Raw genomic sequence first — 13098 nt, 5'->3', positions numbered from 1 at the left:
GGCATACATCCATGAACATGCTTTTAGCTGTAGAGTGGGCACACGAGAGGATACAGAATATGGCTAAGCACCACCGGGAGAAAAATTTGCCTTCCTCTCCCCTCACTATCAACCACTTTGCTTAAGTTCACTCACTGCCTCGCCCTGACCCTGAGGATCCATTCACTTTCCATAACCCAGAGAGGCTGCTGAAAAGCTGTCAAAGTAAATCTGTGCTCACTTTTTGGATGGTTTAATTTCAATGGAGCATGAAAACACCCCAGGACGGTTAATAAGTTTAGCCAGGCGTGCTGTTCTCCCTAATATATTTTAATTATGCATCTGTTTTAATTGTAATCAGATTAAGTCACCGGAAAGGCACAAATTGGAATTTTTCCCTAATGGCTATTAGAGCTTTTCATCAGTTTCTAAACACTAACAACGTTTAAAAAATAGGTAGAGACACGAGCACAACTGTGACATTTCCCAGAAATCGATGCAGTTTCTTTGACAACACAGTTCAGGTCTCATTAGCCACCCAAACTAACCCAAACGCAGAAGACAACTTCAGTCTCTAGGGGCGTCTTCTTCCCCAATTAGCACAAAAGAATCGCTAACGTCTAATGTAAAACTCCCAAACAGAAACGAAAACCCAGGCTTTTATAAAGTGCTACTCCATCGATCGGTGAGGGAGGCGGGGGAGCGTAAGAGATGACCAGCAGCATTATCCTGGCTCAAAGTAAAGTACACCATACGTCAAAAGGGAAAGTTGAAACAGAGTGCGATTTCTCCACTATTTTGGCAACTGTCAAACGTATGTTTTAACCTCGGGAAATAAGTGTCCCATCAATAAAAGGAAACATTACAGGGAAGATCTATTAGGGGACGGGGAGCAGCTTCCTTCCAGACCAGACGTAAAATCGCTCAATGTGCTTTTGTTGCACCATGGAATACCTAAGATTATTTTTTAATACGTTCATTAAAGAGTTTCCCAAATTGCTGTGATTTCCGCTAAGAAACTTAAGCGTCTGCCAACAGCCTAGAAGCAAGGGAGAGGAACCTGCTGCAGACTAGGAACCCAAACTCCCTCAGCCCGTCCAGTGCGCCCGCGTCCCCGGCGTTTGCTTTAGGTGTTGATGTTTACGCGTCTCCTAAACCTTCAGGTGCTGGACCAGTCCCCCCAAGACGCACTTCGAACCTTAAAGTAGGAAGCTTCAGAGCTATCGCGGAGTCCCCAAGCAGCCCGCCACCCCTTCCTCTCACCCCCTTACCTGTCATCGTAGCAGAAATCCGCACTCAGGGTGTTGAGATACAAAGCGAGCCCCAGAGCGCTGCTCACCAACTCTGCAATCATCTCTCCACCGCCTTCCCTCCGGCTCGGCTACCAGCGCGAGGGCAACAGCGGCAACAAAAAACAGAAGCATCAATCCCCACCTTCCGCCGCTTTCTCCTCCCAGCTTCACTTTTCCCTCGCTTCCCCACCCTCCCTTCCTCCCTCGGGTCCTTCCAATCCACCGTTCTCCTCCTCCTCCTCGCGCCCGTCTCCGCAGCTCCTGCGTCCTCCCCGGGTGCGGGCTCACACCGCGCTCCCCATGCCCTGAGCCGACGAGCGGCGAGCGGCGTTCGGGCTCCGCGCCCCCCGGCGGATGCACAGGGCTAGTCCTTCGCGCGGCTCGCGCCCCCACCCTAACCCATGGCAGTGCAGGGCGCCCTAGGTGAGGAGTAGGACTCGGAGGAGGTGGAGGAGTGCGGGGTGGGGACAGAGGGACCGGACCGAGCCGGGCTCTGAGACCAGCTGGAGGAAGAGAGAGAGAGAAAGGCGGGTGGGAGGGACAAGGCGAACCGCCTCCCCTCACCGCCTCCCGGTCGCACCGCTCCGGTGCCGCTCGGGCACTCTCCGGCCGCCACAGCGGCTGCAGCTCATTCACTCTTTATTAGCTCCCCTCCCGGCCCCAGCCCCTTCTCCAATGAAGTGAGAAGCGGTGGCTGGAGACTCCAGAAGCTCCCGCGTGGGGTTCTCGGAGCTGCCCCCCGCGCCTGCGTGGCCAACCCTCCACCGGGTTTGCCCAGCCCCTTTCTCCACCCAGATCCGCCCCTAAGGTTCCGCCCACGCTACCCCCTGGGCTGAAGGCTCCTCCCACTCTCTCCCCCGGCCGGAGGCTCCTCCTCCCCACCTCCCGCCCTCCTCTTGTTTCTTTCACCTTCGATTTCACTCTGGGAAGCCCAGGGAACCCAGGGGCGACGGCTGGAAGACAGCCCAAAGAGGTAGCTGGAGTGCGCCCTGGGCGGGGCAGCTAGAGGAGGAACGAGACCGAGGAGGACGGAGTCGCTCGCCCCGCTGTTGCCTGGCGGCGCCTAGCACCGACTGGATCTCAACCCCAGCGCTGCGTGTGCCAAGCGCTGCCAGGCGTAGGTCCGGTCAGCTGGAGAGACTTCTGGGGACCGGGAGAGGAAGAACAGGTTTGGCGAGTGCTGCAGACTTGGTTGCCACAAACACACACGCGACCTGTCACACACCCTCACTGTGCGTGAGCCGAAACGGTGCGGGGGGCGGGGGGGGGGGCGTTGGAGAGCTTGACGGGTATATTAGGAGGGAGAGATTTCAGCTCCGAGCCGACCGTTGTCCCGAATGTCAATGGAGAGACATGTGGGGAGGGAAATATTCCCGCAGTCAGGTTTAAAAAAAGGACCCCGAAGAGGGAAGAAAGACTAGCGCACACACATCCATACCCCGCAGCTGCGGGAGCTTTTCGTGGTTTCAAGGGAGCTGTCAGGATGACCCCAAGAACACGGAGAAGAGACGCCTGTACAACCGAGTACAGCGCTATCCTTACACCTAGGAAAGCGGGAAGCTAATGCCCTTTCCTTTCCGCCCGGATGCAGGACTGGATGGAAGACGTCCAACATGATGAAATATGGTGTAGAAGAATGGTCTGTGTAGAACGAGCTCTGGGTACTAAAGTTGCAAGACCAAAGAGGACCGTGGGCTGCCTGCCACATCTCCTCCCGGCTTGGCCCCTTTCTGGCTGGACGAGTGGCTCCCGGGACCGCGATGAACACTACTGCAGCGCCCCCTGCTGCATGGCAGCCACAATGCATGGAAAACAGACCTGTAGAGGTCTGAGTCCCTCCCTCCCCCCCATACCTCGGCCATAGCTCCAAAGGCAGCACCTAACCAGCAAGCTCTCCAAAACGGCGGCAAGAAATTGAGACCCCCGGATGTCTGGCAGTGGCCTGAAAAGCAAATACTGTGGTTTGGGTGTCTGCAAAACAAAGCAACATCTTTTCCTGATTTCACAAGGAAACCTATGTATTCACTGGTGAACTGATGAATATTTATTATACCTATTATGCCATGCACGAAGGGCCCATTTTTGTGCCCTGGGAAAGACATAAGTAAACGCACATAAGAGGGAACTGTATCTTTAAAGGCAGAGACTGATCTTTTACCTTTTTTTTTTTTTAACCCCATAACCTCTGCTCACTGTCAAAAAGTTTTTAAGATCATATCAATTGGCCCATCAAGGTCCTCTGTGTCCCTCCACTGCACTTACATGTTGATACTGGATCCTAGGACACTGGAAGAAGGGCACCCTCCTCTAGAATCAGATGCTTGAGTTTGCATCCCCACTCTGCTCTTACCATCTGGGTGACCTTTGGCCAGTCACCTAACCTCTTTGTGCCTCAGTTTTCTCACCTATAAAACAGTGATGATAATAATACCTATCTATGGGCACTATTATTATGAGGTGAAAGTAGTTAACATGTGTAAAGCACCTAGAAGCGTCCTAAATGCAATAGAAGTGGTAGCTGTTATTTATTACTACTACTACTACTATTATTATTATTCTCTCCGACTCCCTCTTATCCTTTAGGTTGTCAACTAACACCTAGGTGTTTACCTCCAAAACATACTCCCATCACATCCACACTGCTCCAGTCCTAATCCAAGCTACCCATGTTCCCTACACGGACAAATGCAGAAGCTTTCTAAGTGCTCTCCTTACCCCTACTCCTGTAGTTCTCACCCCTCGCCAGTCATAACTTCAGGTATTAGACAGAGGATTCTTTTGAAACCCTATGATCTCCCTGCTAAAAGAAAATGTTCAATGATTTCCTGTTATACATAAAATAAAACTCGAATCCTTACCACAGCTAGCCAGCCCTTCGTCTGGCCGAATGACTCTCGCCCATCTCACTGTGCTCCTGTGTTCCAGCCACAGAGACGTCCTGCTCCTCCGGAATCTACACTTTTCTTCCCCCCTAACGTGGAATGCCTTCTAGCCAGACCTTCTCCAGCTCCTTCTCAGCATTCAAGTCTTAGTTCAAAGGTCATCACAGGAAGGCTTTCCCAGCCCACACTTTAGGAAGTAGCCTCTCCCCCAGCCATCTCTATCCCATCAGTCTGCATTATTTTCTTCATAGTACACATTAGTATCTGGAATCACCACCAGAATTGTGGCTCCAAGAGGCCGGGGACCTTATCAGTCTTGTTTTCCATGTAATGCCCAGCACCTATAAACATCTGGACAGGTAGAAGAAAAAAAAGTTCACAGTTAATGTACAAGTAAATGTGCTCAGCAGAAACTGTAGAACCACTGAAAATCCACGAATTTTCATCATGAGAGAATAGGGTAAACGGATTAACTGTCAATGTTAAAGATAGTAAAGTATTAACAAAGGAGCGAGGGAGGAAGTAGGTTAAAACTTCTTAAGAACGCATTGACTCTTCAGGAAAGTGGGAGTGGTGGGAAGTCACAGGCGGCTCCCTTCAGTAATTAAGAGGAAGGACCCAGAGGCAAGAAAGCTTGAGAGAGATGTGGGTTCAGCCTGCTGAAAGCTTGTAAGCATTTTCCAGAGCTGTCTTCTTTCTCAAGGAGCCAACAGATTTAAAGAAATATTTTCTACACTGCTCCCTCACCTCCTCCTTTTCTCCTCCCCCCACCCCCCAACTCCTCTGAACTAGAAGCACAGGAGACTGAGAAATGCCGCAAAGTGGCACGTCTTGCCATCCCTGATGAATGGAAGGCTGAAAATCCAGCTGTATTTGAGAAATCCAGTTGCTTTCAACAAATTTTCCTACTATAATTTAACGTGGGTCTCAATATTCTTCCAGGGCATTAAGCCTTGGTCTCTTTCACACCGCTCTCCAAGGGCTGAGAAGCAGCCAATGCCTGCATTTTTGACCTTCCTTGAACAACTTTGGGGGGGAAATCAGATTAAAGATGTAAGGATGTCATCACTCTCCTGGCAGATCATTTCAAACCTGAGGACATTGCTATTTAATTTATTAAGGTATACTTACCCATTGTGAGATTGCTGCCTGGGTTTTGAAAAAATATATATATTTTTTTTAATTAAAAAAAATATATATATATACACACACACACCACACACGCATATATATTCTATTTAAAGCTACTGTTTCTCTCCACAGATGAAGGAAATTAGGCTGACTGAGTTCAGTTTTCTACCTTAGACACCAGACTGTCCAAAAAAGTGCTAAGCCTTTATTTTCCCCAAGTAGGTTCCACACATCTGCTACCTCACCACTTCCTCAGTGAATTATTTTTTATAGTTGCCCCGACCTACCCTGCATTTGTTCTGCATTTCCAGCCCTTTGTTGTAGAGTTCATACCTTTGCAGTGCCAGCTCCTTGGGGTAAAGATTTCCTTATTTGCCTAAGACATTTTTAGTTTATTGTGCAATACTATCTTCCCTTTGGGTGTTGCATAAATATTAACTAAAAATCCACATCTGGTCTTGGTTGTCATTTCTATTTGTCCTAATATAATTTCTCTTTGAACAATTCATTTGTAAAGTGTGCCAAGGGTGAAATGTGGTACATAAATTCTCCTGCTGCCTAGAATGCCTTTTAAAGTGCCCACAGATTTGGTTATTTATGAACAGAAGATTTGCACCTCTTCCTTGCTCTCTCAATTCTAAAAATGTACCAGGCCAAAGTAATTACAATCTCCCATATGTTTTGTGAAAAGGTATCCAAGAATCTCCTGCTAAAATCTTAACAGATTGACTAGGAAGCAGAACAGCACTAGCCCAGCAGGTGAAACTGCCTGTTTAGGGAGGTCAGAACAGAGCTCTCTGCTAGGGGACTTGTAAGCTCTGGGCTTTACTCAGGAAATAACCTTGCAGGAGAAAAACAGCAGAGCGTGGATGAAATGTGGGTCAGGGAGCTGAAAGAGGCACCAGGGCTGCTTGGTTAACTAATGACAGTAAATGCATCGGCTACACATGTTACCTTTCGATGTTTCCCAGCATACCTTAAAATGCTACCCTGTAGACATACAAATGTAACATCGCTTTATCCCAAAACTTGCGATCCATAACGAATATAATTAGGACGATGCAACCATGGAAAGAGATCCTGTCGCCTCTGCCACAAACCCAGGGCTGTTAAGAACCAGCTGCTACTAAAATAAAGATCACTTTAAGAATCTCCCAGTCTCCCAGCTTCCAATTCACAGGGTGTTCGGGTGGAGGAGGAGAGGAGGCGGAAGAAGAGTGTAGAAATAACATGTTGATAACCAGATATGGATAATTGCAGAGATGATGAGGCTAATGATAGAATTCAGAAACTCAATCAAGAAAAGCAAGGACAGTCTCCTTCATAGAATCTCTCTGAATACATTCACATGCACTGGTATAAACAGTGATCAAAAATATTCTAACGGCTTGAAAATGGCACAGAATTTGGGTAACAGAGTTTTGATAAGCCTCAGATTCTGTAAAATAAAAGATAAATCAAAGAGTAGGTAGAAGACTAGTTTTGAGGTGGACCTTAGGTAAATTAACCAGTTATTCATGAACATTGCCTCGATGCTTAGCCCAACATGGACTCTTCAGAGCCAGCATCGTCCAGTAGAACTTTCTGCCAAAGTGGTTTTACACCTGTGCTCCCCAGTGTGGTAGCCATCAGCTACATGCGGCTACTGAGCACGTAAAGTACGGCTACTGTGACTGAGGAACTGAATTTTAAATTTTGTTTAATTTTAATTAATTTAAATGTAAATAGCGACATTGGCTAGTGGCTACTACATTGGACAACACAATGAGTTCACTTAAAAGCCAGTTGCCTACTCCTCCCAGTGGTCAAAGCTTTAGCCTGGAACTTCCTGTTCTGTTCTCCTCCACACCTACATGTGACGTGCTTTTATGAAATAGCTACCAGCTATTTCATAAAATACACTTTTTAGGTATTAGGCATTTTTTGGAGCACAATCTATGTTCATGATCTCATTTAATCCTCTCAATAGCCCTGGGAGATAGGCACCTTTACCACCATATTTTACAGATAAGGAAATGGAGGCTCAGAGAGGTTGATAAATTGTCTGTAGTATTACAGTCTCTAAGTGATGGACCTGACATTTGAATATATGTCTTTTTTTTTTTTAATATTAGAGTTAATATAATCTCTCTCTCTTTTTTTTTTTTTTTTAATATTTATTTATTTATTTATGGCTGTGTTGGGTCTTCGTTTCTGCGCGAGGGCTTTCTCTAGTTGTGGCAAGCGGGGACCACTCTTCATCGCAGTGCACGGGCCTCTCACTATCATGGCCTCTCTTGTTGTGGAGCACAGGCTCCAGACGCGCAGGCTCAGTAATTGTGGCTCACGGGCCCAGCCGCTCCGCGGCATGTGGGATCTTCCCAGACCAGGGCTCGAACCCGTGTCCCCTGCATTGGCAGGCAGACTCTCAACCACTGCGCCACCAGGGAAGCCCTGAATATATGTCTTTTAACTGCAAAGTCTATGCTTCAACTGCTACTCAGTGTAGTCTCCCATTCAAAAGGCCATATCCCCATTAGGATCTATTTCAGGAAAGGGAATTCCTGGCTAGAACCAAGGTGCTTTGATTAAATTCATATTCTTCCTGCTCTACTGTCCCTCAGAAGATCCAGGATAAAATACCGTGGAAGTCTTTCTTTGTCTACACTTTTGCCTGATTTTTCCCAAATCTGATATAGATACCTGCAAACACTACACTCTAACCTGTGATAGAAATCCTCCCCCATAAAATATACACACACACAATACATTTTTAAGAATAAATGTATTCAAAGCATGCATAGACTTTTTCCTAACATAATCCACACCATCTATGAGAAAAATAATTGGGATAAGCATAACCCAAACTCCGACACAATAATGAAAGTATTAATGTAAATTAAAATTTGGAAAACCAAGTAAAACATTTATAAAAGTGACTTAATATTATTATATTAAAAACACCACTACAAATTTGCACATCATAAAGCATGTTTAATCCACTTATTATTCCTATTAAATGATTAGAAAGTCTATTTGCAGTTTGGCCTATTCATCTAATAATAAATGACTGAAAATCAATGCATTTAAAACTTTTGCAATAGATTTAATTAATTTGCCCGTTTGAATGAATAAATAGCTTAACATTTATAATACTTTATTTAATAATCACAAGTAGTTTCCATATATATGTGTTAGCATACTGTATTTGTTTTTCTCTTTCTGATTTACTTCACTCTGTATGACAGACTCTAACTCCATCCACCTCACTACAAATAACTCAATTTTGTTTCTTTTTATGGCTGAGTAATATTCCATTGTATATATGTGCAAAAAAAAAAAAAAAAAAAAGGTCATGAAGAACCTAGTGGCAAGACGGGAATAAAGACACAGACCTACTAGAGAATGGACTTGAGGATATGGGGAGGGGGAAGGGTAATATGTGACAAAGTGAGAGAGTGGCATGGACATATATACACTACCAAACGTAAAATCGATAGCTAGTGGGAAGCAACCGCACAGCACAGGGAGATCAGCTCTGTGCTTTGTGACCATCTAGAGGGTGGGATAGGGAGGGTGGGAGGGAGGGAGATGCAAGAGGGAAGATATATGGGAACATATGTATATGTATAACTGATTCACTTTGTTATAAAGCAGAAACTAACACACCATTGTAAAACAATTATATTCCAATAAAGACGTTAAAAAAAAAAGATTATGGGATTATAAAATAATAATAATAATTACAAGTAAATAATATATTTATGGCCTTACATATAGCCTTCCACCATCCTGTATTTTTCTTTCCAAATGTTCTTTATCTCTTTCATCTTTCTTTTTGTCCTTTTCATTCTATTCTTTCATTTTTGCATATTTTGCTCCAACAAAAGAATTTAAATCTCAGTGCACAAAACAACAGTCACCCTCCCACATGTGAAGATCTTGCCCTGAGATATATAAACTAATAAGAAAACAGGTTGTCTGCAATGGTAGATTCGAAGTTAAGACATTTATTTTCTTGGTACTCAGTTCCAGAGAGGCAGTCCTTGCATTGAAATGAACAAATGATGACAACACTGAATTAATCATTTCCAAGCTGAGCACCAATGGGAACCTGGGTCAGGAGCCTCTCATTCCTCTATACCTCCTGCCTGAAGTTAATCACATGCCAGTGCTAGGCTGGAAGGTTATGATCCACTACCTTTGATAATTTTGGCCAAGTGTCTCCCCCGATTTATACTGCAAACGTGTGACACAGGCAATTACTGATCTGCTTTCTGTCAGGAGAGATGGATTTTCGTTTTCTAGAATTTTACATAAATGGAAATAACACTATGTACTTTTTCAGGGGTGAGGGTTGCTATCTTCCACTAAGCATAATTATTTTGAAATTCTTCCATGTTTTGTGCATATTAGTAGTTCATTTCTTTTCATCTCTTTCTCTGAGTAATATTCTATTTGTATAGCTATACCACAATTTGTTTATCCATAGATCTGTTGATGAACATTTGAATTGTTTCCAGCTTTTGGCTACTACAAACAAAGCTGCACTGAACATTTATGAGAAGCCTTTGTTTGGACATAAACTTTCATATCTCTTGGATAAGTACCTAGGACTGGGATGGCTGAGTTTTTTGATTGGTAGTGTTTAATATTTTAAGAAACTGCCAGACTTTTTCCAAGATAGTTATAACATTTTACATTCCCACAAGCAGCTTAAGAGAGTTCCATTTATTCCACACCCTTGACAACACTTGATGGGATCAGTCTTTTTAATTTTAGACATCCAACTAAGTGTGTAGTAGTATCTCATTAAAGTTTTAATTTGTATTTCCCTAATACTAATGATGTTGAGCATCTTTTCATATGCTTATTTTCAACCCATACATCTTTGGTGATATGTCTGTTCAAGTCATTTCCTCTTCTTCCCCTCCTCCCCCTCCCCCTCCTCCACCTCCTCTTCTTCTTCATTGTTGTTAGCTGCTTGAGCAACACAAATTTATTAGCTCACAGTTTTCTGGTCAGAAGTCCAGCATGACTCAACTGTGTTCTCAGTTCAAGGTCTCATTTGATGGGAATTAAGTGGTTTAGACAGGTGAGCTCTCATATGGAGGCACTGGAGAAGAACTCACTTCCAAACTCATTCAGTTGTTGGCAGAATTCAGTTCTTTGCAGTTGTAGGACTGAGGTCCCCATTTCTTTGCCTCTTAGCTTTTATTTTTATTTATTTATTTATTTTTTGGCCTCACCGCGTGGCATGTGGGATCTTAGGTCCCTGACCAGGGTTCGAACCCATGCTCCCTGCAGTGGAAGCAGGGAGTCCCAACCACTGGACTGCCAGGGAATTCCCTGCCTCTTAGCTTTTAGAGACTGTCCCCTTCCTTCTCACGAGAACAGCAGTGGTGCTTGGGGTCCTTTATATCCTTCAAATCTCTCTGCTTTTTTTTTTTTTTTTGCCCATTAAAACAATTACACTGTTTTCTTCTTATTGGATTTTGAGAGTTCTTTATTCAAAATATAAGTTCTTTGTAAGGTAAGTAATTTGCAAACATTTTCTCTCAGCCTGTGGCTTGTCTTTTCATTTTCTTAACAGTGTCTTTCAAAGAGCAGAAATTCTTAATTTTGATTAAGTTGAATTTATCTTTTCTTTTCTTTTTTTAAGATCCTGTTTTTGGTGTTGGATCCAAGAAATGTTTGCCTATTTCAAGGTCACAAAGATTTTCTCCTGTTTTCCTCTAGAAATATTGTAATTTGTGGTTTTAGAATTAGATCAATGATCCATTTTGACTTAGTTTTTATATATGGTATGAGGTATGGCTCAAAGTTTGTTGGTTTGTTGGTGGTGGTTTTTTGGGTGTTTTTGTTTTGGGGTTTTGTTTTTGGTTTGGTCCTTGGATATCCAATTGTTCCAGCACAGTTTGTTAAAAATTCTGTTTTCCGGGCTTCCCTGGTGGCGCAGTGGTTGAGAATCTGCCTGCCAATGCAGGGGACACGGGTTCAAGCCCTGGTCTGGGAAGATCCCGCATGCCGCGGAGCGACTGGGCCCGTGAGCCACAATTGCTGAGCCTGCGCGTCTGGAGCCTGTGCTCTGCAACAAGAGAGGCCGCGAGAGTGAGGGGCCCGCGCACTGCGATGAAGAGTGGTCCCTGCTTGCCGCAACTAGAGAAAGCCCTCGCACGGAAATGAAGACCCAACACAGCCAAAAATAAAAATAAATAAATAAATAAACAAAAGTAAAAAACAATGCGTTTAAAAAAAAAAAAAATTCTGTTTTCCTCACTGAATTGCCTTTGTATCTTTGTTAACTGACATATATGTAGGTCTCTTTCTGAACATATAATCTGTCCATCGATCTTTCTGTCTATTTTTATGCCAATATCAAACAGTCTTGAGTACTGAAGCTTTATATAAGTCTTGAAATTGGGTAGTGTAGTTCTTACAACTGTTCTTTTTCAAAGTTGTTCCTTACCTCTATTTAATTACGAAATTTTTAATTGTATTTCCCTTTGTTATTATGAGCCCTTATAATTGGCTCTTGTTTTCTTTCGCTTCTTTTTGATTTATTAATTATATTTATATGTTAATACGTGATTATGTATATGTGGGCATTTAGGTATGTAAATGTATCTGTTTCCTGAGTGAGTTTCTTTGAATGAGAAGTAGAGTGAATATTTATGGTCTATGATACCAGTTAGTAAAATGGGCAGCGCATGATTAAGATATGCAGGTATCGGGCTTCCCTGGTGGTGCAGTGGTTGAGAATCTGCCTGCCAATGCAGGGGACATGGGTTCAATCCCTGGTCCAGGAAGATCCCACATGCCACAGAGCAACTAAGCCCATGCGCCACAACTACTGAGCCTGCTCTCTGGAGCCTGCGTGCCACAACTACTGAGCCCGCGTGCTGCAACTACTGAAGCCTGCGTGCCTACAGCCCATGCTCCGCAACAAGAGAAGCCACCGCAATGAGAAGCCCGCGCACTGCAACGAAGAGTAGCCCCCGCTCACCACAACTAGAGAAAGCCCGTGAGCAGCAATGAAGACCCAATGCAGCCAAAAAACAAATAAAATAAATAAATTTATAAAAATAAATAATTTTTAAAAAACTTTTAAAAAAAAGATATGTTGGTATCACTCCTTCTAAGCAATATCCTTAAAATATTTATTCAACATGTATTTTTCTCTGTGTTCCAAATGAAAAAATTATTGTACACTTTGAAAGTGATACAACACTTTAACGTAGCTGGGATTATCACTCATATCTATACTGTCATTGGATTGCACTAATCACCAGCTTTCACAAGAGATAAGTGATTTAATGGATATAGTTACAAGGGTTTTTTTCCTAGTATTTAAATTCCCTGCCCCCCTCACACGTTCATGCCAACAAAACATTTCCCATTTTTCTGTGGTTCCTGTTCTGTCATCAGTTTTACTTTTGTGAGGTTTCAGAACAAGACAACATCTTTGGAAACATCTTACAGTGTCTAAACTTTAGTTGTAAATCACTGGTTCTCTGCAAACAGCATATATCATGTTTTGTACTGAGTTTTACCCTTTCGGCTGACAGGATCTACAGACCTCAGTCTCAGGGTTATTGCACCAGGCCCCCTACTTACAGAAGCAGGCTACAAAAATACGCATTTTGAGACAGGCTGATTCTGACCCAAAGGGACTTTTGAGTTGCAATTCAAGGGATCAATCATCTTTACAGCTTGCCAGTTATGAAAGGAATCAAATATGCATTACATTCCAATTTATTTCAGTTGTGATTTTGTATCCCTAATGGATCAGAGCACTGGGCAACTGCCTGGCTGACTCATCTTTTAACCTGGCT

General features: G+C 43.7%; 2 protein-coding genes across 8 annotated transcripts in view; both read right to left on the bottom strand.

Moving 5' to 3' along the window:
* TMTC2 (transmembrane O-mannosyltransferase targeting cadherins 2) overlaps positions 1 to 1392 on the bottom strand; it is an 889086-nt gene extending 887694 nt beyond the window's left edge. For 6 of the 7 annotated variants that reach the window (XR_014233387.1, XM_082350739.1, XM_082350740.1 and 3 more), the window contains exon 1: positions 1251 to 1392. Coding sequence is in view for 6 of the 7 variants with exons in the window: in XM_082350739.1 (XP_082206865.1) it covers positions 1251 to 1333 (83 nt within the window). In the remaining variant the exon portion in view is untranslated. The remainder of the gene's footprint in view (positions 1 to 1250) is intronic. The other variant, XM_082350743.1, reaches the window with a different exon arrangement.
* METTL25 (methyltransferase like 25) overlaps positions 1 to 13098 on the bottom strand; it is a gene marked incomplete at its 5' end in the record, with an annotated part of 303322 nt that overhangs the window by 11962 nt on the left and 278262 nt on the right. Inside the window, one exon of the transcript XR_014233388.1 lies at positions 1251 to 1360. The remainder of the gene's footprint in view (positions 1 to 1250; positions 1361 to 13098) is intronic.

This window comes from Balaenoptera borealis, assembly GCF_965194805.1.
Source record: "Balaenoptera borealis genome assembly, chromosome: 13".
Classification (NCBI taxonomy): domain Eukaryota; kingdom Metazoa; phylum Chordata; class Mammalia; order Artiodactyla; family Balaenopteridae; genus Balaenoptera; species Balaenoptera borealis.
The sequence above is the reverse complement of the archived record's forward strand: the minus strand, read 5'-3'. Positions and strand labels throughout refer to the sequence as shown.